The sequence below is a fragment of the Oreochromis niloticus genome, linkage group LG1 (genome assembly GCF_001858045.2).
Source record: "Oreochromis niloticus isolate F11D_XX linkage group LG1, O_niloticus_UMD_NMBU, whole genome shotgun sequence".
In the NCBI taxonomy this organism is placed as follows: domain Eukaryota; kingdom Metazoa; phylum Chordata; class Actinopteri; order Cichliformes; family Cichlidae; genus Oreochromis; species Oreochromis niloticus.
Genome location: NC_031965.2, coordinates 27,783,823 through 27,808,086, shown reverse-complemented (window position 1 = coordinate 27,808,086; position 24,264 = coordinate 27,783,823). Strand labels below are relative to the sequence as shown.

At 39.3% G+C, this 24,264-nt stretch overlaps 2 protein-coding genes across 11 annotated transcripts in view; both read right to left on the bottom strand.

Moving 5' to 3' along the window:
- Positions 1-179: 179 nt before the first annotated feature.
- Positions 180-10,527, bottom strand: LOC100708395 (tropomyosin alpha-1 chain). Of its 8 annotated transcripts, XM_005447564.3 has the most exons (10): positions 10,297-10,525; positions 9,694-9,819; positions 7,501-7,634; positions 6,531-6,648; positions 6,312-6,382; positions 6,107-6,182; positions 5,926-5,988; positions 5,622-5,691; positions 4,927-5,005; positions 4,332-4,552 (listed from the first exon to the last, which is right to left on the bottom strand). In XM_005447564.3, exons 1-10 carry the CDS (start codon positions 10,408-10,410, stop codon positions 4,549-4,551), a joined length of 855 nt encoding a protein of 284 aa, XP_005447621.1. In that variant the 5' UTR covers positions 10,411-10,525; the 3' UTR covers positions 4,332-4,548. The 8 variants fall into 8 exon arrangements, with proteins under 8 accessions (XP_003437614.1, XP_003437613.1, XP_005447622.1 ...); XM_003437566.5 differs by lacking the exons at positions 4,332-4,552; positions 4,927-5,005 and adding an exon at positions 180-838 and having other exon boundaries at positions 10,297-10,526; XM_005447565.4 differs by lacking the exons at positions 4,332-4,552; positions 4,927-5,005 and adding an exon at positions 896-2,929 and having other exon boundaries at positions 10,297-10,527.
- Positions 10,528-15,181: 4,654 nt separating this feature from the next.
- Positions 15,182-24,264, bottom strand: part of tln2a (talin 2a) — a 98,346-nt gene continuing 89,263 nt past the window's right edge. For 2 of the 3 annotated variants that reach the window (XM_005447563.4, XM_025907231.1), the window contains exons 53-59: positions 24,093-24,198; positions 23,853-23,858; positions 23,343-23,467; positions 19,280-19,468; positions 19,000-19,182; positions 18,625-18,750; positions 15,182-18,050 (exon numbers count right to left, since the gene is read on the bottom strand). In XM_005447563.4, the coding sequence (XP_005447620.1) occupies positions 17,922-18,050; positions 18,625-18,750; positions 19,000-19,182; positions 19,280-19,468; positions 23,343-23,467; positions 23,853-23,858; positions 24,093-24,198 (864 nt within the window). In that variant the 3' untranslated portion in view covers positions 15,182-17,921. The remainder of the gene's footprint in view (positions 18,051-18,624; positions 18,751-18,999; positions 19,183-19,279; positions 19,469-23,342; positions 23,468-23,852; positions 23,859-24,092; positions 24,199-24,264) is intronic. The other variant, XM_025907234.1, reaches the window with a different exon arrangement.

The window sequence follows — 24,264 nt, the reverse complement described above, 5'->3', positions numbered from 1 at the left end:
GTAGTTTTCAGGGTTCTCCAGGTTTCTTGATGATCCCACACTTCAATAATGTTCAAGTCCAGGTTCTGAGGATTCATCACTCCCCAAGACCTTGACTCCTTGGAAGCAGGCAGTCAAGGTCTTGGGGGAAACTCTCAAGCTTCTTTCTTCCAAGAACAGCTAACAATTGCAACAACCAGGTTGATTCGCATATTTATTCATGATTTGTACATCTCCAAGATAAAAAAACAAAAATCAGTGTTTCGAAAAGAAAACACCTACATAACGAACAGATAAGTATGCCACAAGCATTTAGTTTGCTTAGTTGAAACAATATAATGAGTTTCGCTACTGTGCTAAGAATTCCTTCCTTGCTAAACTGGAAGAGAATATCACTGACACGGAAAACATTTTTACAATACAAAAAAACCAAACCACATAAGCAACTTTACAAAAGTACACATAATAAAAGTCCCTTTCATAACCTTGGCTTAAATTATGGCTTCATTCATGACGATCATGTGCAGTATATTCCCCAAAAAAAGTGCAAATTCCCCACACGTACATGTAAACAATTAAAGATGTACAGTAAATTTTAAATGACTTGAATACAGTGCGTAAAGGAAACTGTAGATGAACTTGCGCAGAACTCGTGTCTTCAAGATGCCATGGTCAGAGGAGACAAACGCAAGCTCCAGCTTTGTGTGTAGCAGTCATATGGGAGCCAGCCTTATTCAGAGCAGATGAGGCAATGTGAGGAGGGGAACAGAGCTAGGTCAAATGTTAACCATCTCCATTAGAGTCTGATCCAGCATCTGCTTTATGCTCAGGCCCTCTTCTTTAGCACGTGTGAGTTTATCTGTTAATATAGCATTGCATCAGTTAAAAACAAAAAAAGAAAGAAAGAAAGAAAGAAAACAGTTACAAGAAACACAGAATATAGTCAGACAAAGGTTTACCTCAGGTACAGTGACAAACATATGCTGGATATCGTTACATACGCCAGTATATATTTTTTTTCCAGTAAGACGTCAGCATTTATTAGCAGAGTTGATATCCTCAAGTTATTTTTAGATTCTCTGATACAAGTTCAAATTTGATTAGTTATATTTAAAGTATAGTAGAAATACTACAAACTCATGCTATTGACAGGGCTGTGGTCAGGACTGGACGTGGTGAGTTTATGCAGGGGGAAAAAACGGCTTTACTTTTTTGTAATATATGATTTGGCAGTGGACTTGACCAAAGTATCAATACCTAGCACTTTTGAGGAAAAAACTGAAAACTCTAAGCACTAATAATTGTCTCCTTCTACTATTGCACCAGTATCACTTTACTTTTATTGTATATGCACACTCCATGTCCTTTTTTCTCCCCCATTCACTTAGACAAATTACTGACAGATTATGCAGGGGTACTGTGAAATGTGTTAGTCACACCTTGCTTACCGCCAACACTTCCTTGTTGCTACAGGTGAAATCCTATGATCAATCTCCTCCTGTGCTACGATTAACAAACAGTTCGCCCCCAAATAAAACTGCACACCTTTTCTTTGAAGTTCTCTTTATCCGTCTACACTGTTTTGGTTTAAGCTGCTATGTCCTGAGGATATATAATGAAACTAAATGTTGCTTGCCTTGTGATGCTTAAAGCTCCCCAAAATAAACATTTGGAAAAATTCAGCTGGAACGTTTCTTTCCTGAAGTAACAACCCAATTATTTGGCACTTTGAGCATCGCAAGGTGAGCGCCATGTAGTTTTATTATATTCTTGGAGAAGGCAGACATCTCTACAGATAACTATGAGGTTTGTGGGAACAGTTCCCAACAAAGCACTTCGCTCTCAGACTGCAGGCTTACTTGTTGTTCCTAGAATTTCTAAAAGTAGAATGGGAGTGAGAGCCTCCAGATATCTGGCTCCTCTCCTATCAAATAAGCTCCCAGCTGAAGTTTGGGAAACAACCTCTTTACTTTTAAGATTACACTTGGAGAAAAAATATATATATATTTTGAATAAAGCTTTTTGTTATTTATACTGCTACAGTTTAAGGCTGCTGGAGGACATCCCATGACATACTCAGGATTTCTTCTCCACTTCCCTCTTCACCCCTGACGCATTTACATGCCACTACTGCATGTCATTATTTTCCAAACTAGTCTCTCCCTTGGTGCGTTTAGTCCTCATCTTTCTCCTCACAACCAAACCGATCACAGTACGCTGCCGTCCTCCCCGAGATCTCCCTTTTGAAAGACAGTTCCTCTTTCCTATTGTCACTGAGTGCTTCCTCACAGGGAATGGTCTGATTGTTGGGGTTTCCCTCTAATCTTCAGGGCCTTTACATTATAATATTTAGTGCTTAAGGTGACTGCTGCTGTAAACTGGTGCTACATAATTGAATTTTTTTTAATTATTGCAATTCATAATTAAAATGTGAATGTATCACTGAAATGCTACAAGTAAAAACTACACACCTGTACAACCATCCATCTCACCCAAGTACAGAAAGGAAAAGCTGGATAAAAGCCAAATCATTTTAAAAGTGATATTTGTTCAGTCCATTGCAATATTCCGAGGCCTCCTTCCCATGGATAGAAGCACATATTGCAGACCAGATTTCAATTATGCAGCCCTGATAATAACTGAGAAAATAAATCAACTGAATTTCATCCCTCTCCTGTGTAATCTCCCACTTGAAGCAGTTATTTGAACATGCATGTGAAAATCTCTCACTTGTATTCCCACTTTTTGAAAGCGTAACTTGTTTCGTTTTTAAGACATAATTGCTGCTGTGTATAGTTATTTAAATAAACAGTACAACAACATTCCTGGTGACTGGAATTTCAGAAACATTAAAGCATACAAGATTCCCTTCCAGTTTATGCCTCGTTTAGAGCTACTCTCAGTTCATTGGTCAGAAGACGATTTTTCTCAAGCTGCTTGTATAGGTGGTCTTGACAGTCAGAAAGCAGGTAGGAGAAAAGGGAAAGAAAGAAAGGAAGTTAGTACAAAGAGTGATGCTTTGAAGGTAATCACAAAATAAGTTTGTTGATTTCCTGACCTAATGAACACAGAAGGCTCAAGAAATATATTTTTGGGTTTGTTTGTTTTTTTTAAAACAGTCATAGGCTTGCAGTCTTGGCTAACCACAGAAAAGTCACACTACTGGTTTTACAAAAACTGTTTCCTTTTCACTGCTTATTAATCACTTAGTCTAGAATGATAAGACTGCAACCTTGGGATTAGTTGGGGGACAAAACAACATACACTCTCTCACAAATATAATAATAGTGATGACGCAAATGTTTGTACTGGATCTTTTTTCATCTAGCGACCAACTGCAAGAAGCTGCAGCAGCCACTTTCAATCACCAGGTGACTGCAGAGGTCACTTGACAGGAGCTAACCTGATCCAACTCTGACTGCAGACAGTCTATGCAGCCTGTGCCAATGAGCGCAACTTATCTGCACAACAATGTCACCTCATTGAAGCATTGGACTTGTAATTCCACAGTTAAACTGCCATTCTGTAACAACCATGTCACCATTTGTGGGGAATTTTCCTAATTTCTACTTTAAATCTATGCGGTTCGATCTGCATGCAATTAGATAATGTGAACTACTGTGACTATGACATAAGACATTTGGGCCACCCGAAACAGCCTTACAATTTTGTGGTCAATCCCACTCGAGTTTCAGTAGATTTGGTGTAGCAAGTGAAACTAAACAAACCTCATCCTACTCAATTTTATATAATTTACAGTCACATTTGTCTGCAATAGCCCCTGTGACTGTATTAGCATTCTTTAAATTAAAAAAATAATAATAATAATAATTTTAAAAAAAATCTATTGTAGTAGTTTTAGTGATCATGTCTGCCATTACTGGCTTGGAGTCTAGTTGATTTGCTATTCATACCTACAATATGAGGAGTGTTTATTTTTTGGTTTTGTTCTTTTGGGGCTATGCTCACATCTGCAAACACTCAATGAGTATTGAGGAAGGTGTGAGGAAGCCTTAAAACAATAAAATATAACTAAAGATATAAAAAAAATATATAAAATCCCCAATCAGCTTATTAAAAAAAATTGAATAAAAATCACTGCCACTACAAGTAACTCAGGATTACATTATTTGATTAAAACACTTTGTTTTTTCCTTTGTGTTTTTTTTAAACCAAACAAGTCAAATGTAATTTCTGCCATTATATCAAATTACAGAAGCACTAAGAGAGAGGAGCTTCAGAGTTTATTCAAAAGCTACTAAACAGAATAAATTAAAACACAAAGAAGGTAAAACAATAACAAAAAAGGACAAATGGAAATGAAGAAGTATTGCGAGAGAAAAAGAAAGGGATGACATAGATGGAAAAATGTTTATTTTATATAAAGCAATGTGGCTCAAAGGTCTGAAAGACAGATGGACAAATGGACTCCAGCAGCCAAGGCCCAATGTGCAGTACTGCCAGGGCAGTAAAGAAATAAATAGACAAAGGAGACAGAAAGTAGGGCTGTGCTGCACAGGAGAGAAAGGATGATGCTCAAGCAGCTTCTGGAGTGAAGAGTGTGAGAATTTAGCTGTGAACAAAAAAAGAACAAAATATTGGAGGGAGAAATAAAAGAATGAAAACATATGACATGCAGAATCAAAAGGGAAAAATGGATGCAAAACTAAGAACTGAGACAGGGAACAAGGTCTACTAAGTAGGTACTCATGTTAAAGGTCTGCAAAAATTGTGTATTGAAATCTATTTTTAAAAAGATATCAAACATGATTAGGTCACTCACAAATTAGTGTTAGACAAGCACGGAAGGATTTAAAGTTGTAGTTTAGTAGAGTTAAAAACTCACGGCACTCAAACATGCCACAAGAGGGCGCTACTGTATGTTGTTGCTGTGGTTAAGGAGATGGAGCTCTAAGACAGTACAGAAACAAGCGTGTTGTGAATTACATGGAAGTCATGTCGTTGAGGGCGTGGTCCAGCTCTTCGCTGATGGCCTTGTACTTCAGTTTCTGGGCATACAGCTCATCTATAGAGTTGTAATTATTATAGAGTGGCAGTGAGGGGCGAGTGAACATAAAAATAACAGCGTCAAGAAATGAAAGTCAAAAGAAAACGCAAACTGAGGAACTGAAATAAAAAGGCAGGACAGAAATAGGAAGGAACATGAACAGCTGCTGACAGCGTGTCAAATTCCCGAGGAGTCACCGAGAAACTGCCTCACATGTTCGGTGACCCTGTGAAGACTTCTCAGGGCTAGCTGGCCTTGAACACTCACTACACCAGCATGCCAAACTGTACTGCAGTGAGAAATGTTGACGCCAACATGATAATATCATGGCAGGTTCTGTTTGTCACAGTTTTGTTTTTCTTCTGGCAGACAACTGACAGTGTAGATATTTGTCCTGAGGATTATTTAACAACCTGCTGACCAGATAAATACTTCAAACAGCCCCACATGGGAGATTTTCCTTTTATTAGTTTCCCTCTCAGAAGCCAGGACTGGACTTTAGACAAAGACTAGTCACTGGGTTGCTTTTTGCATCAATTAATTTTGTAATAAAGGTAACAAATGTTTGCTTGTATGGAAAATGAACATGAAATGCTGCACCAAAGACTAAAAACCAAGTGTAAAACATTCATACCCTCAAGGTCATCAATGGTCTTCTCCAGCTTGGCGACTGATCTCTCAGCAAACTCGGCACGGGTCTCAGCCTATGTGGAGGACAGCAATAAAACATTGGTAATGTAAACCTCCTAATGGAAATTAATAACCACAGCCACAAAGGAAAGAAAGCCTTTAAGTATGAGTAAAAAATATATACACACACTCAGCATATCTATTCAATTAACTAATGCAATCGATTCAATCTTCAGTTTCAAGAGAAGCTGCTATTTAAAATTTAATTTAGGATATATAAATGTATGACTCACTGATAACTAACTCACCTCCTTTAGCTTGTCTGTCAGGACCTTGATCTCCTCCTCGTACTTGTCCTCCTTCTGTGAGTACTGTGGTTACATACACAGGGCAGAGTCACCCAAATATACAAAACATGAAAATGCACCCCAAAAAAGTTTCAAACAAACTTTAAAGGTTTATACTATGAATATTTGTCAATGATCTTACCTTTTCTGCCTGGGCCTCCAGAGACTTCAGGTTGTTCTGCACAGTTTTCAGCTCCTCCTCAAGCTCAGAGCATTTGCTGCAGAGTTATGGTGTGATTAAACACACAGAAAAACCACAGAAAGCAAGAGAGGTGTGAGGAAAAATACAAAGACAAGGAAATTCATTATCAAAAAGTGCTGAAGGGAAGAGGAAGGGTGATCATTACCCCTCAGACAGCTCAGCACGCTCTTCTGTACGTTCCAAGTCACCCTCAATGATCACCAGCTTACGAGCGACCTGAAGTCACAACTCCTTAACTTTAGTCTCACACTAGCTTAATACATTAGTGCATCCTATACTGGCCAGAGATGTCAAGCATTGCATCAAAGTAAATAACCGAACAATTGTCAAAGTTCAGGGTGCACTGAACAGCTGAGAAACTCGCCTCCTCATATTTGCGGTCAGCCTCCTCAGCGATGTGTTTGGCCTCCTTCAGCTGGATCTCCTGCAGCTCCATCTTCTCCTCGTCCTTCATTGCCCTGTTCTCAATGACCTTCATGCCTCTGAGGGAAGGGAAGTGGTATAAGGTGAGTCTTAGTAATGTTTACACTATGAGTCATAGAGGAACAGGAAATTCTACTCCTAAAAGAAACATTTAGTACAAAGCATATGGACCATACCAATACCTTGTATTAGTGAAGTAGAGATAAAATTAGAGAGAGACCACTACATGACTATATGGACAAAGTGTTTGAATACTTAACACACATCCTCATCTGTCATGTTGTGCCAAGTACATGGCAACTGTCTGAGTGGATAAGGATGAATTGAATACCAAATGAAGCACAACACAAAATCATGGGCATGAACTGGAATAACTTTCTATTAAATTTCCACAGGTGTGGATTAGCCACTGATCGGGAGCTATGCATCTTCAATAATAAAGAAAGAGTATTTATCTCAATATTTTAATATTACACAAAATAACATCTTGAAGATAACCATTTCTACAATTATTTAAATACGGGCACATTTGTGAAGAGTGATGCAATACAACTTCAAGCCACTGGTGGCAGCAATGAGCCAAATCTTAAGTGACACTCAAAGAGCATATGTCATGTGCAAATGTTTGGTTTTATAATATAATAAAGTTGAGCAAAACCCGGTATTAAAGCGCTTCTTAGAACTTAAATTTCCGTTTATGTTTAATGCATTCAGTGCAAGCACGACTACTGCGCTTTTAAAAGTTAGCAACAACAAGTGACTCAACGCAGGATTCTCTTTTCCGAGCTTGTCTTAACCCTTCTATGTCACCCTTTTTCATTACAGTACTCTGCAAAGGAGTATGAATAATATAAGAGGGGTGGGAGAGCGGTGCCTGTTTAGTGCCAATTTTCCAGATGCAAGATACCCACCTCTCGCTCTCATCAGCAGCCTTCTCAGCTTCCTCCAGCTTGGTCAGAGCTGTGGCCAGACGCTCCTGAGCACGGTCCAACTCCTCCTCAACCAGCTGGATACGTCTGTTCAGGGAAGCTACATCACCCTCAGCCTAGGAGAGCACAACACCAGTCATCTACAGTCACATCAAGTTTATTCATTTAACTGAAATTCTTGTGTTACGTTTGGCTCTGCAGGCTTTCAGCTGCTGTGAGATCTTAGGCAGATAAAATAACTCATGCTCTCCCTGGAGAGACTGGGCTGGGTCAGGAGCTTGTCCAATAGAGGGATGCAGGTTGTTTATGCACATTTTCCAACACCAGTTAAAGAGTGTGCGTCATTTCTCTTTTTCTAACACATTTTACACCAAAAAACAGGTTAGAATACTTCAGAATTTCATATAGGAGACAAACTTATCCAGACTCTCTGGCGTTTTCCCAGCCAAACCTGCAATTTCGTGGCTCGCTGTGATTTAGTCTTAAACAAATTAGCTAAACGGCTACGTTTTGTTATGCCGCAAGGTGGATAAATGGAGGTCCCTGTGCTCAAACTAGCCAGTCACACAAGGGAGGGCTTTATCTCACAGGACCTGCGGTGTTGCGGGGTTGCTGTGCCGTTAGCTTACTTGAAAAGGGCTGTTTGGTTTATTCTGGATCTACCGGGTGGAGTCCTTTCACATCCACCCATCCCTTACTCACATCCATCGGTGGGCTAATTTCGAACTCGCCAACCTGCTACCTGTTTTCGACCATATACCGAGGTGGTCTGGGCCTACCTAGCAACCATGCTTTTTGACCAGATTTACTCCTAATGCTCTGGGCTCCCCGGGGACTAATTGCCTTATAGAGTCATTAGCCGCTTACTGCTTCCCTCGCACTCCTCTCCTGGTTCAGGTCCCGCTGTAGTAACGCCGCCCGGTCCTCCGCCGCATCGGCCTGCTCCTGCAACGACTTGATTTTCTTTTTCACCGCTTCCAGGGAGCTCCCACCGGCCATTTTTTTGCTCTGTTTGTCTCAGCTAAGCTAGTTTTCTCTCAGATTTTTTGCGTGCTTCCCCACACGCAGACACAAGCACACTTGGAGATGCGGCGCGTTTGATCCCTGCCCCCACCGCCTTTAATCAACCGCTGATGAGGATTGGGACGTGCCACCAACCCCGGAAGTAACTAATTTTACTCGAAAATAGTTGAATAAATTTAGTGAACTGAATATGGGGATTGTAATTATTATTAATGGTCTTTTAAAATATTTTCAAGCCATTTTAATGCTTTTTGGCTACGACAAAACTACATTATGAACCAGTTATTTAAAGTGCGTCCCCTACTGCTAAATTGAGCTAAGCCTTTCAAAATCACAGCTCCAAACATCACCTTAACCTAAAGACAGCAAGAGAGTACCTTAAATCACTTATACACACATAATACATACATAATAAATATGTTTAATTATTCAGACAGTGTTATTAATGTTCTCGATATTCATAATTGTGCTAATTAGACCTGCAGAACTTTGTCTTCCTGCACTAAACTGGCTTAAAGAGCACAGAAGACACCCCTGCTCTATTATAGTCCATAATATTCAAATATATTGTTATATTTATATAGTTATTTATTTAGTGAACTATATCTTTTTGTACTTCTTTTCTCTGTCATTAAATCAGTCAACATGAGTCTATCTCACGGATGTTAATAATTTTGTTGCTGCTGCTGACGTCGTCTCTGCTCTTGACGTCATCAATTAGGCTTTATTGGCGTAAGAATAAACGCTGCCAATAAACTGGTAATTTCATCTGGGTTGGGTATAACCGCGGAGTACGTTCTGTGGCCAACAGGGCCACAAATCTGTCAAAATACACTTCATAATATGCTTGTAAAATACCCGACTGAAATCAGACACTGGCCCTCAGATTCGTCCAAACGGTGGTGGAATGCAACGGTAAGCCAGTGAGCTGTGACTTTACCATAAACAGCACAAGAGCTAAATTTAACTATCCATATATTCTTATGAAGCCCACAACTCTCTTGTAATTGATTAGTGCATAACTTAAGCATTAGGGTAAGTCTGTTTTATGGCTGGTGATCTTAGTTTCCAGACGGGACTCAAAAGGAGTGTGTCAAGGTCATATCATTAGGCAGTGGGTGCGCCAAATGGGTTCCTTCGGCGCAAACTCACATCTGTGGCTTTCTTCTCTGCGAGCTCCAATTTCTCCTGGGCCTCCTTCAGGGCTTCAGAGTATTTGTCCAACTCATCCTCAGTTGCCTTCAGCTTCTTCTGCAGTGCTACCAGGTCATCCTCAAGCTGGTACGCAGAGAAATGAGAAGATTTTTACTCACGTGTGGATGATTTTCTCAGATTAACTCTCAACACAAACAACGGAGAATCACAAACAAGCTTTTATTAATTAAAACAAAGTACACACACACAAATATTTGTTACTAAACTAGGGAATTTGTATTAAAAGATTATTATTCCTGAAGCTGGGATTTCTTAAATTAATATTTAGCTAATTACTTAACAGCATAACTAATGAATAAAGGATCCAACTATAAATGTGCACTGTTTCCAATCGTGTCAATCTCATGCAGTCTACATATAAGTAAAGCAACGCTAAAAGAAAAGCTATTTTTAAGGTTATTATTTAAAAGTGAATTTTTTAAGTAAAATAATAATCCTCAGAGGCAGGTCACCGGAAAGGAACCATGCAGCGCCGTGCGCAACGTGCCAGTGGTACTGCTGCGTAAAAGCATCAGACCGAGTTTCACATTGGATGCCGACCTGTTTGCTTCTGTCCTCAGATGCTTTCTTATCTGACTCGGCCTGCTCAGCTCTGTCCAAGGCGTTCTCCTTGTCGAGCTTGAGCATCTGCATCTTCTTCTTGATGGCATCCATGGCTGGTTAGTGTCGGTGGTCTCTGCGTAAACCAAACAAAAGAAACTGAATGAAGGGATCGGAGCGTCTGAACCACTCTGAACGCCAAGCTGGAGTGCGAGCTCGCTTAGTCTGTAGTGAGTCAAATATGTATTTTGGCTGGGCAGTTACTGGATACCGAATACGTTTTTGGAAAGAACTACAGCTGCTTGCCAACGTGGAGACCCGTCTTTTTTTCCTAAATCTCTTCACTGATTCGCTCTTCCGAGACATTTGACCACTTCTATGACTATACATGGGGTACAGACGTCAGGAAGGCACTACCTTCTCACAGCAAGACGTCCACTCCTATTTCTAACACCCTCCAAGTGGAAGTAAAGTGTCAAGACTCAAAGAGTAGTTCTCTGAGGGGGGTTATTTGGAATAAATGTGTTGGGAATGACAACCCAGTTAGCACCCAGAAAGATAAGCCACAAACTACAATACATGTGAGAAAATGTACATTTAAGACATCAATTGGCTTTTATCCTATAATTATTTTAAAACCTACTTTTTACACAACAGAGCCAAACTGTATCCACCAAACTGGGTCAAAACCATGTTTTTAATACCTTTCCGAAGCACTTGGTGACTGTTTTTGTCTTAAAATTTGCTATATAAATAAATTTTGCTTACTTGCTTACTTAATCAAACATTTTGTTCTGTATCCAGAAATAAACACTTAAAGAATTACTGTACCAGTTCTTGCATCAAAGCTATTCCCACAAAACAAATATATGTGATTGGATAAGCCCCTGCGAAAGTTCTTCTCCCCTGGAGGGGTGTCATATTAGCCAGTATGGCTTGTTTGCTGCTCAGGGATCATTTCAGCAGCTCCCTTACAACATAGTTCAACATCCGAGGAGCAATGAGATAGGCTTTGCTTTCGGTAGAGTCATATCATCAAGCCTGTCCAACTCTTCTCTCAGCTAATACATGCGAGATAATTCCAGCTCAGATTTGCCACAGTGGGTACAGTGGTGTGCACATACAGAAGCTCTGGAATTTCAGCATCACCCCCTCCCTGCGTCTCAGTGAGAGTTCACACAGCCACTGGCACTGCTGCAGCTGTCACACACAACGTACAGTCAGGACGGTTGAGGAATGATATTTTAACCCACTGTTGACTACAGTGATTGATTATTTGCATGTAAGAAGAACTGGACCCGAAAAAGAAAGTTGTGTAATACTGTATGAACATCATTGACCTTGTCTTACATCTTAACAAATAACAATGCATTCTAAGAATATTTTGTCACCTCCTACTCGCTTTGTCCCTTATGCTATTTGTTGAGTGCATATTTTGGAATCTTGCTGCTTGGACAGCACATTGTCTCCCTTTATCTCTGCGACTTACCTCTGCATTTTATTTTATTGGTGGTCTGGCCTGATATCCTTCCTGTGGAGCTTTATTAGGCAGTCAGCTGTCACTGTGTTGTCATTCAGCCATGTGTTTGTGGACAGTTCAGCAGCCAGCCAGGCATACCAGTCATACACAGAGATCAGAGAGGCTCAGGGCGCAATCCATGTCACCCTAGCACCCTGGATAGATAGAGAGACGAACATCGTCACATTGTACCTGTCCAACAAATAATGATTTCTTTAGGTTAGGATAAGGGAATTTGAATCATGAGACAGAAATGTATTAATTTGATAATTAAGAATTATTTATTTTTTATTTCTTCTGATTTTAGTAAATATAGCTATTTTCCTCCATGGCCTTGATACACAGACAACATTTTCAGCCGTTTTGCTATCAGCCAATGTGATCATTTTCAAAATCATTTGGGTCCTTTTAACCTTTTGTTTTTACCACCAGACCTAAAATTAGCAGCACTATGGCTCAGTGTTTAGCACTACTACCTCACAGCAAGAGGTTCCTGGGTTTGAACCTTGTATGTGGGGTTTGTGCATTCTCTCATGCATGCATGGGTTTTCTCCTGACACTCAAAAATGCATGCTCAGTTAATGGTGCCTGTCTGGGTCCAGGACACACATAGATTATTAATCCAAAAAAATTTCACTTTCAGTTCAGAGAAGATTTTTTTAAAATGGCACTAGCTAAATTAGATATTAAATAAGTGCTGTCAAACCTGTTAAAGCCATAAGGCAGACAGGTGTGATAACTGAAACAAACCTCAGTGTTTCCAGAAGTCCCTACATGCAAAGAAGTGCATGGCCTTGTTACCATTATGTCACAGTCCTGTGAAGAGCCGCATGTGAAGTTTAAAGGCTGCAATTTCATTTCATTAAGTGGTGATTGCTTATGACCTGTTTGTTGTTGCGAGGAGCTCATAAATCTAAACACACTATGACTGAAAGATCAGTCATCTTGTAATTGACTTCTTTTATTTATGTAATTTTGTAATGCCAAAGGTATTCAGCAGTGTTTTTACAGTTTGGTGTCAGACCACAAATATAAACTTCATCACAGATCTGTTGAGACGGCTGTGTAAGTAGCTCCCAGACAAAAATAAAAAATAAAAAATGGGAGTCTGGTGATGATATCATTGTGAATGTCTAGACTGGAATTTCTCACTTCCTCCTCAATAATTAAAAGATATCCACACATACTGCTGGCGTTTCACTTAAACCTGGTGAGTCAAACTTAATGAAGCTCATCAAAAGGGTTTAGACAGATTCATATGTGAGGCCGTGCAAATGAATGCGTGTGTATGAGTGTGCAGCGTTCTCGTCACGGTAATCCATTTTAGTGCATCAGTGGAATAACACCACAAAAACCAGCTGATCTGACCCTAATGTTTTTATTGAAAACAAAAGGTGAACGTGAGGTAGTGAATGTAGAGAGACTTGATGAAAGAGCAGATGAGAAGAAGGAGATCAAGATGCCGTTTGTCCCCATGGCGCCGCTAATTAACAACGGGTAATCTTACATTGAGCACAACTGAAGCATCAAGACTTGCTATATAGTATGCTGTACTCATCAGTAACTGTAGCTGCTTTCTGACTTCAATTATAATTAGATTTAGGACATAAAATTAATGGATGAGCTGTCTTCTATCACCTGCTTGTCCACATTAAATGCAATGCCCTCGTCCTTTCAGCCAGGGTTTTTGCTGTCTTGTCCGCAGCCAACAGGGCCTCTTGTTACAAGTCAGACCCACTGTTAACAGAAATGTTTTAGCAGCCACACAGTTTCAGATTTCTGCCAGATAGAAAAACACATGAGGTATTTGCTTTAAAAGCTGATTTAGTGAGAAAGTGAAGGAAAAAAAAGGACTCCAGGTTTTAAAACAGTGCCAGGAGCAGCTGTGTCACTGCAATTGACTTTGCCTCCTCAAATTTTAGTGCTGGACAAATTTAGCATAGGCCTCAGTTTATAGCCCAGACTCAGTATAGAGTCAGGTTTAGTGCTGACTCAGAAATACCAACTTGTCCTGACACAGACACTTAAAGAGACCTTGTTTGTTCGCCAGAACTTACCCCTCTTGTTATTCACTTAGAGTGGCTTCACATTCTGCAGCTCCAACATCACACATGGATGCAACAGACATGATGAATCTGATGTTCTACATTATCAGCAGACTGTTAAATTCTGCTTTCTGTAAATATGATATCCCAACATAAAAGTCTCACAGTATGCTGGTAATAAACTTCTGGTAGAGTCCTTATATAGCATGATACTGAACCTCAGTGCATTTTAACTACAAACTAATATGAGTTCCTGACATGCAGGATTATACACTGCATGGTCAAAGTTGAACGTGATATGTTTAAATGAGAAATTATTATTATTAATGGTCAAGAAGTACACGCACACAGATTGCACACACAGGTTAGTGGAATCTACCAGCAAAAGTAATCTCTCAAATTTACAAAGTAAACAGTGAGGACGCGATCTTAGTCTCACCTAATTTGGTTAAAGATATTTTAATTTATGACACCTTTGAGTCAATGTGTGTTCCAGATAAATATTATTATTATTGGCAGAGGGTTTTGCCAGAATAGAAGTGCAATCTTGGCAACCAGTAATGATCTACATGTGATCAGAGTTCTCAGATATATTCAGAGATAAACCATCAACAAGCTATAAGACAAATTGGAGTAACTTCAGTTTCTTTTAACAGTAACTTTATACTTTACAATTGAAACTAGAGCAAACTTTAGCCCCCAAAAAAAGTTTTTGTTTCATAATGCAAATGTTTCTATTGTTACTGAACCTTCCTTTAAACAGTCAGATAATAGAGATCCGGTGCATTTTACAAAATGTTTTAGTTTCTTTCAATTTTGTCCTCACTAGAAGCCCAAATGGACCATTTCTGAGGAGACTTGTGTCAGTGGTCTCCAGGAAGCTGCACTTTCAGCATACCAGTGAAAAAGATGTTTCGAATGTGAAGTTTTAGAATTGACCTCAACTAACTGCTAAGTATTAATAGTTTCCTTTTATTTACAAGAATATTGGAAGTTATACGCAATTTTAAAGTCAGTAAATATATACACATCGATATAGCTCTCTCTCTCTCTCTCTTTATCATTCAGTATTACCAACTTGTTAATTTCTTTAATTCAAAGGTCAAAGTCTGCATTTCAGTTACAGATTGGCTGTTTGGTTTTCAACTGTGGTGCTGTGCAGAGGCAAAATTACAAAACATGTACCAATATACAGAAACTTGCAGACCTGACTGCGTGCACATTACAAGTAAAAAAAAAACCACACAAATTTTTATTACATTGAAATGCTTTATTTTCAGTGAATACAAAAAATAGTTTTTATCGAGGCCAGATAAATATCTTTTCTATTGTATGTTATCATTTACCTTTATTGTAGCGAATTCCTAATTTTATTTCTGTGAAGGGAGGGGGGCGAAAAACAAAACAAAACATACAGAACACTTCAAATAGTCCACAGCATTGAAAATGCATCACAACATCTTAATGGTGACAGATATATCGAAATGTTCTTATCACATGTTTCGTTCATAGTTTTAAAAGCACAAGGAAAGAAAGCCGACTTCATATCACACAATAAAGCAGTCGACAGGCTCGAGTGTCCAGTCTGTCGTCATTTAGAAGCACTGTGGTACATGCCCATGGAATGCAGTACTAAAATGTGTCCATCCGTGTAATATACATATTCAGTATCTACGGCATACTGATAATACATTTTAGAGGACGACACATTGTTTTTTTGACTGGCAGACAGTTCCTCCATCATCCCTAAAAGGCCTTGCATGTGGCAGAGAGGAAAATAAAGGGGGTGCAGTTGCTTTTAGCACTTAGAGGAACAGTACGCTAGCGAATGGGAAATCAAATGTTAACAATCCACAGACATGAACCTACATTTAAAAGAAAAATAACAAAAAAATAGCGTGTCCAGTAACTTCTATTGACCACTGAGGTGAAGCTGTCACATAAGCAGACCAAACAGTGTATGGGCTACGGACTAAGGCACTAATAAAAACACTACAGACTTGACTGATAAAGCAGTGAACCCACCCCTCGCTTCTCACGCTCACACAAAATACACACAATGGCAGAAATTCAGTCCCTCTGAATTCAGCTTAAAAATAAACAAACAAACAAACAAACAAACTTAAAGGTGATGGTCTGTCTTTAGCTCCTCGCTGTTGTATACTATCCTCACGTGGAGGTCTGAAACTATCTGCATCCCAAGCACAAAGCCATGCATTTTCACAGCAGGACCTATTCTCACAATCTACTGTAGTTTAATATTGAAACAGAGTCCAAATAGTAAGACATGTGAACAAAACACATAAACAAAAGGTTGTTCTATTGCAGCGAGCAGCATATTCAGTAACGTAGCACGAAGCACCCAGAACAGGAGAAGGATTAATGTTGCAGACTCTTCACTTTCAGGTCATTCATATTAAAGATTTATTTGTGTATTTATTTATTTATTCATTCATTTGTTAGAATCAGCTTATTTACCAATCTTTTAGATTCTGAATTTTGTTGTTTCCTGAATTTAGAAATGTGGAGATAAATAACATCAGTCCCTGGCAGTGATGAATTTTGCTGGAAAAAAATGAAAGAAGGAAAAAAATATATATATATCAACATATAAGGACCAGTAAAGTAAATCTGTTGGGACTAATCACCAGGAAAAAGTGCATGCATAGAAGTGGCACTCTGCATGGCATTCGGCTAATTCAAGTGATCCGTGGCATCTTTCCAGTTATTCCAAACATGCATTATGTAGGAGTCGGCCTGCAGGGTTACGCAAACTTTTCCGTTCTGCACGAAAAGCATAAGCAGAGTTCTGGATTATTACTTTAAGTTTACATGGCAGAAGGGAAGCCAACACTGCCCCCTAAAGCACCATCCATCTTATTGCATCATGATCATAGTCTGTTCATACTGTATATGGGTCCCATTACCTGAAATGACAAATAATTGGGAAAAAAAAAAAAGACTTTTGAAGGTCTTTGAAGATATTTGATATCTTGCCAAGAAGCCACCCAGGACTCTGCTAGTGGTAGTAATTAAATGAGACCGTTTGCGACCCTGAAAGAGACCCCTCTCTGCTAAAAATACTCAGGAGTAATAAATATCCATTTTATGGTAACATGCCCTGCGTAGGAAAGCATTTACATGGTAACATAATGTAAAACATTCTATTTGAGTCTTAGAGGCTAAACATGAGGTCCTAAATTCAAGGGTTGTGACAAACAAGTAGAATTTCTTGCAAGTTGCATTAAGGAAGTTTTGCACGTGGAGCGGACAAAGAGTATAAAAATGAGAAGAAAGGAAGCAAAGACGCTTATATACTGTAACTCTCCACATGAAGAGAGGATTGCCAAAAAAAACCCCAAAACACTTTCATTGTTGAAATGGCCCAAGAAACATCCATACGCAAAATCTGACCTTCCTTCATATTAGGGTTTATGGCCACTGAATTAAAGTCAAGTCATGCCACAGTGATTTACACGATTCAGACAGACATTAAGGTGCCAGATTGGGGTATACAGGCAAACAATCATACAATATCAGAGTACCAAGCAGAAATGTTTTTGCTTTCAGGGTGTCGTTGCAGTTAAATGGCTATGTGACGTGAACAGCAATACAATCAGTTCTTCATTTTAAAGTTTATGCACAAGAGCTGCAAATTGTTGAACATTACAAAAATGGCGCTTAAGAACAAACGTGAGAGCACATGTGCTGTTTGAACTAAGCATGTCACATTCTGGTTTAGATCACATCAGTTTGAAGTAGTTATACATTAGGACATGAAGAAGTTCTTCAGGCGATCACCACAATCTTTTTGTTGATTTCACAAAGTAGTCAGTATCACGCAGTAGTTTTTAAAACGTGCTAGTAGATGACCTTACATGTTGTCAGCGGTGTTCAATGCAGACCTGGGTTTGTTAATCAGTCACAACTTATCTGGATTCACTGGAGGACGGCGTACCAGTCCAGGTGTGCCATTAGCAGGATACAAATATGCACACAAAAACAGATGTGCTCTTCACACTGGTGCAAGCGTACGTAGCAGCAAAGGTGAGGCTGAATAACTAGTTGCTGTCCTCTCGCAGTTCGCTGGGCAGGAACTTGTACTGCTGCTGCCTTATCTGGGCCAGTTTCTTTCTGGCTTCTTCTAACTCTCTCTCCTTCCTCAGCATCTCTTCCTGGGCGGCGATGATCTACACAGACAGTGAGGAAACTTTTATTTCAGAGCATAGTTAATTTTAACTATTTTTAATACACACACGACCCAAAACCTGCAAAATATGTAATCGTCGCAATGTAATCGTAATATTTAGAAAATTAACTACCTCAGTGTCTTTATGCCTTTCTGTGTGTTTATTGGTTGTATAGTCTAACTTAAGATGTGTGTGAATGCACTTGTGTACAAAAACAGGGCATCTGAATTTCATGTATTGACTGAAGAAGACAAAAGTCTTTTCTGAGAACACTGACAACCATCAGGAGACAAGATGAAACGTGAAATAATTAACAAGTAGAGGGCATTTCAATAGCTTGTCAGCATTTTTCAGGAGCATCAAATCAATACTGCCAAATGCCAATGCCCAGCAGTGCTGAAGAATGAGAAACTGAAATTATTTGTAAAGCTGGTGACTAGAGATGTGTGAGCCAGTGGATATGAAGGACAAATTTCACTGACAATAAAACTGGTAAACGCACCAGAATGAACAGATTTATTTTTTAATGCAACAGAAACTGGTTTCAAAGTTAAATGCTGCTTAAAAGCATTACCTGCGCAATTCCACCCACAAACTTCGTCTTCACCACCACGTTGTCGTCATCTGATTTTTCAAATGCTGCCTTCTGAGCTGCCCGCACCAAATTGTCGGATGCTTTCTTCACTGCATTTCCAGCAATCTAAAGGGCAAATACATCATTTACAGAACAGAACAGCAACATAAAAACAAAAATATACAAGTACTAGCAGCTCAAGATGAGAGAAATACAGCATTTGACTAAAAGCAATCAGTTCCTCTTAACTGGTGCAAAGACAAGCATAAACATTTTCTAATTAAATGCACACCTGTAAAGTAAGAGCAAAAGCTATTGAAGATGATCACTAATCCTCTTCATATCAACGCTTTTAAATTAACCTGCTGTGTTTACCTGCAGTCTCCTCATGGCCTCAGAGTCTTGGTCAGCCTTCACCTTACAGGCCACCAGCAGCTGAGCAGTAGAGGCTGCCACCTGTTTGGCTGAAGAGATGAGTTTCTCCTCACTGGCGTGACCCTGCACCGAGGCATTTGCTGCCTCACACAGGTTGCTAGTTGCTGCTGCTACCATACGTGCCTGTTCATGAAAAAAATAAGTTAATTTATTTAAAGTTAATTCATGGCAGATGTGATTGTAACCTGTGTAAAACAACACTTTTCACTCCAGCACTTACAGCAGAGATCAGCCCCTGGGACCACTGTCCATCATCCACAGCATTTGCAGGGACGGAGCCCACTTTTCCCTGAGCCACCAGCTCTCTCTGGGCAGCTGAGGCTGATTTAACCAAAGCACTGGTGGCTGCAGCAATGGATTTAGCTGCCTCTAGGATCTGCTCCTCAAAGTTCAGGGTCTCGTCTGCTTGCTGAGGGAGAAGAGAACCATTCAAATGATTAAGTCTTTCGCCAGAGTGAAATTTAAAGAAATATCAAAGTTGATTAATCCTCTACTCAAACTGAAGTACTTATCACTGGAAACAGATGAACTTTGGATTTATTACTCCGTTAAATAACATTTTGTCTGCACATTTTTAGACAGGACTTGATTGATCATCAGTGACCAAGGCTGGGACACTTGGTAAGAGAAACAAAATGATGATTCAGCCAAATACAGAGCTTCTTCTCAAACTGCAAGAGCTGATAAGGAGCTACATACAACAACATCAAGCAAGACTCTATAGAAAACATCCTATTATACTCATCTGCACATACACGCACACACACTTTTCACACAAACACATTCACACCACATGTCTGTAGACAGAGCGGGACACTGTAGGAATATGTTTGATATATAGTTGGGACTGAATAACAACCTAATATATCAAACATATCAGACAGAGCCCTGCAGAGAAGGCCTCCGGTGGTGGGGGCAGGCAGGGAGGGAATAGGGAGGGCGGGGGGTTAACTGGGAGCTAGAAGACACAGACTGGGACAGGCTTAAGCTAGAACTACAATGAACTAACACAGGTGGCTGGATGAGTGGTGGAGGAGTGGGATGAACAGGAGGGAGGGCACAGTAAACATGATGGTGTTTAAATTGATCTGAATGAAGACATTATGTACAGTATCATGAATTTTAGTGAGTTTGTCAAAACAACAAGTGTCAGCTACAGAGATCAAATTGATACTTCCATGAACATGAAAAATATATATACACATATGCACACAGTACTGTGTAAGACTCTTGAGCCATCCCTCATTTTTTCATTACTTGCACGAAAATAGTAAATGGGTGGAAATGGGTTTTTGAATTATGTCATTATGTGTAGTTTGGACAGTTCTAATGAGGGTATGAACGCTTTTATTCTTCAACACAGCCTGAACTCTCTTAGGTAAGCTTTTCTGTAATTTCTTTAAATTCTCTTCAAGAAAAGTTCCTCAGTCTCTTCTTTGGATGTTGGCTGCTTTTTGCTTTCTGTCCAGATGAGACAACACTGTTCCAAAAATGTTGAGGTCCGGGCTCTGGGGAGGCCAGTCCATGACGCAGTTTCCCATTGTGTGGTTTCTGTCCAAGTATGGTTTCACTGCATTGGCATCGTTTTGGGAATCATTGTCATGCTTTATTCCTGGTATTGCATGACGGATCAAAATTCTGCATTCATAATTCCACGAGTTTTGACAAGGTGCCGTACTGTTGTGAATTTTTCTCCCGACCCCCTCTGTACATACATAATTTGGCATACCTCAGCCGTTCGTCCTGGTTTCCCTTCCTTAAGAATGGCTTCTTGACAGCTACCCTTCCACTGAGCCCATTTCTGCTGAGGCTTCAGTGAACAGTAGATCAATCAACTGAAGGACCAGATGCAGCTCTCAGGTTTTGTGTCAGGTATTTGCTGGATTGCTCTCCATTACTTAAGACATTACTTTCAGATACTCTCCATCTGCTGTAGACAGTTTTTAGGCCTGACAATTCTTCTGTCCTCCTCTTGTCCAGTTTCCTCAATTTAAAACCGTGCCAGTGTTTTGGGAAACATGTTTTGTAAAAATACTATTTTATACCTGTCAAAATGTGTCTTTGGCATTTTTGTAGATTCAACTAAAGAAATTGGAACAAATGGGAAATTGGAGGCGATCTCTTTAAAATGGGAAAAATCCTCTATCAGAGTGATGCAGAAAAACTACTTCATGCATTTTTGCACCTTTGCTTGAGTATTGTAATTCATTATTATCAGGTTATCCTTAAAAACAAACAAACAAAAAAAACCAGCCACAGCAGATGACTGTCCTTCCCTGAGCCTCGTTCTGGCAGTGGTTTCTTCCTGTTAAAAGGGAGTTTTTCCTTTCCACTGTTGCCAAGAGGTTGCTCAAATTGGGTTGTTTGATTGCTGGGATTTCTCTTTATTATTGCCCAGTATTTACCTTACAATATGAAGCGCCTTGAGGCGACACCTGTTGTGATTTAAAGGTATTGTAACTAAAAGTGAATTGAATTGAACAAACTACATGTTTATGATAAGTGGCAAGTAACAAAGTGCCTCAAGATCCAACTACAAATTGGTTCGTGTCTGTTATGTGTAGACACAATTCGGATTCATCATTTGAGTTAAATTCATTTTTTATGCTTGCATAATTCATAGGTCAATGTTAAGCAGCTTAAAAAAAACCCTCTGAAAATGGTCAGGTTTCAAGACTGGCCAGAAAATGCGCCCTTCAAGAAAAACTTTGAAACTATAGCTCAAGATCACTTAAGAAAAATATAAGCCAGGCTGCTTCTCTGAAGCAAAATTGAAAGAAATAAGGGATGGCTCAAGATTTTTCCACAGCACTGAAAACAACATCTTGACAGACAGGACAAGCAACAGAGCACCCTTTCAGTAATGCCACAAAACAAAATGTGCTATTTTGTTACCGTAAAATTGCTCCTTGTACAACTTCCAATAATAACACTGAAACTTGGATATAAACCACACAAAAAGATGTTTACAGGCATGCACAGAGCACTGTTTAGGATATACTTGAACGTATTCCTACAAAGCTCATTTATGTAATGTACAGAGCTGTAAACACTGTGCAGTCCAAAGATCAAAATAAGAAGTTTTATCTAAAAGTCAACAAATCACTTGGCAGTTACAAGGATGACCTGTAATCTGAAAAGGTGAAATATTTAGTGCTCAGATGAAAGTGCACTCTTCTCTAAATCACTAGTCACTAGTTTTTACATTAAATAAACTAACACATGTCCACAGTACAGCACTGGTTGGCTTGTTGTTAGGTGCTTGCTGGGCAACATCATAATATCAGGCGATTTGGTGTTTTATAGTGAGATTATCAACCACATCCAATAACATTTCAGATGCCTCCTGTGACTCTTTGCAGAGGACCTGAACTTTTACTGGTCACCATTAAATTGTTACTATATAAAAAGCATTTAAGCAAGCTGCAACAGTAAAATCACACACACACACACACACACACTAATAATGCTATAATAAACAGAGCGATTACAATAGGTCCTTCACACACTAGTGCTCGGGCCCTAATAACACTCTAGAGGTTATAATTTTTAGGCAACATGTGTATATCTTTACTTTTAACAGTTACATTGTTATGTTGGTACTTTTTAATAAAACAACTTTAATTTGGTTACCTGATAAAATTAGCACCAAAGTACTCCAGCTCACTAATCTATAATCTATATTATAGAAAAGTTACATTTATCATTTTCTTTTTAGACTTAACATTCACTAAAATTGTAAAGTCTGGACCGATAAAGATTTAACTAATGTGGCCAGCAGGGGATCCTGAGAGGTTTGGTTACAGTTTTTTTTGTAATGTTTTTGCTGTTTATTCCCTTTTTTGTGTCTTGGAAACAACTCTACATCTTCAAATAATTATTTAATGATTTTAAAGTATTTTAGCTGCTCATCACATCATCTTTGAAATACCATATAAAAATCACCTATAGCCATCAGTAAATTGATTGTTTAGGAATGATTTACCATTCATACTTTAAATTTTCAAGTCAGGACATTTTCTTGTGACAAAGTATTTCTATCCACACATGATCTATCATGATGAAAGACTTTTATGAGCTCTGGTGCTGTTTCATGATGAATATTTCTTCTTTATTTCCAGAGACAGCTGGCAGAAACAGTATGTTAGAAAGCTTTAAACTGTAAAAAAAAAAAAAAAATGGAAAAAGGCCTTTTCACAGGTCCTGTCTTTCTCTCTAACATTATGTTGACATGATTATCTCCTTCACCTCTCTCCTCAGTTATTCACCATACAGTCACCCACCTTTGGCTTGGCTCTGGGTTTGAGTTGCTCGAGCTTCTTAGCTGCTGCTTCGATGGACGCCGCTGCTCCGAGCAGCTCCGTCTCTGCGATCACTGTTGGATCCTCGGGATCCACCCACTCTGAACCTGAGGCAGGCAAGCGCACCCATATTCATGAATAAGATTTGAATTTGTAAATAGGATTTTATTAATGCTTCACAAAGCAGTGTTTTGACCGAACATGCTTCACACTGTGATCAAAAGAAAACAAGTACACCGTGACCACACACAGGAAAGTGTGCCGTGTATCTTCACATCCCATGCATAGCTGACAACAAACCATCATTCACTGCAATGGAGACAGAGTAATGGAACATAAAAGAAAGCATGATGGATAGAGCAGATGGATGTAACTGAGAAGCCTGAGAGCAGCTGGATTTGATGAGATTAAATAAAATCGATGTTAGCGCTGAGGAGAGAAATTATTTAAGAGCTCACAACCTGCACAGTACAGAAAACGGCCCTAACTTACCTCCATCTGTAGCAAGAGAAGGAGGACAGGAATATTACCAAATGTTTGAGTAAATAAATATTTTTTCTGTTACATGAGCTTTTTAAAAATACATTCTACTATTAACAGCAATATAATATTTGTTGGGAGCTTTATTAGACAGTAAATAAGAGCTTTATTCGTATGAATTGGGGTTTATTGGATGACATCTCAAAAGGACTCCTTGTGTAACATGTGGTGATGTGTGACTTTGTGCATTACCTTTCATGGCCTCAGCAGTCTGGATGAGCTCTGTTACTGCTCCCGCTACTCGCTTGGAACAAGCTGCCAGATGCTGCTTCTGCTCTGCAGTAGGCTTCTGCAGGACCTACAGACACACGGGTACAACAGTGTAAACTTCAAATAAACTTTTCCTTATTATTTTTTATATATA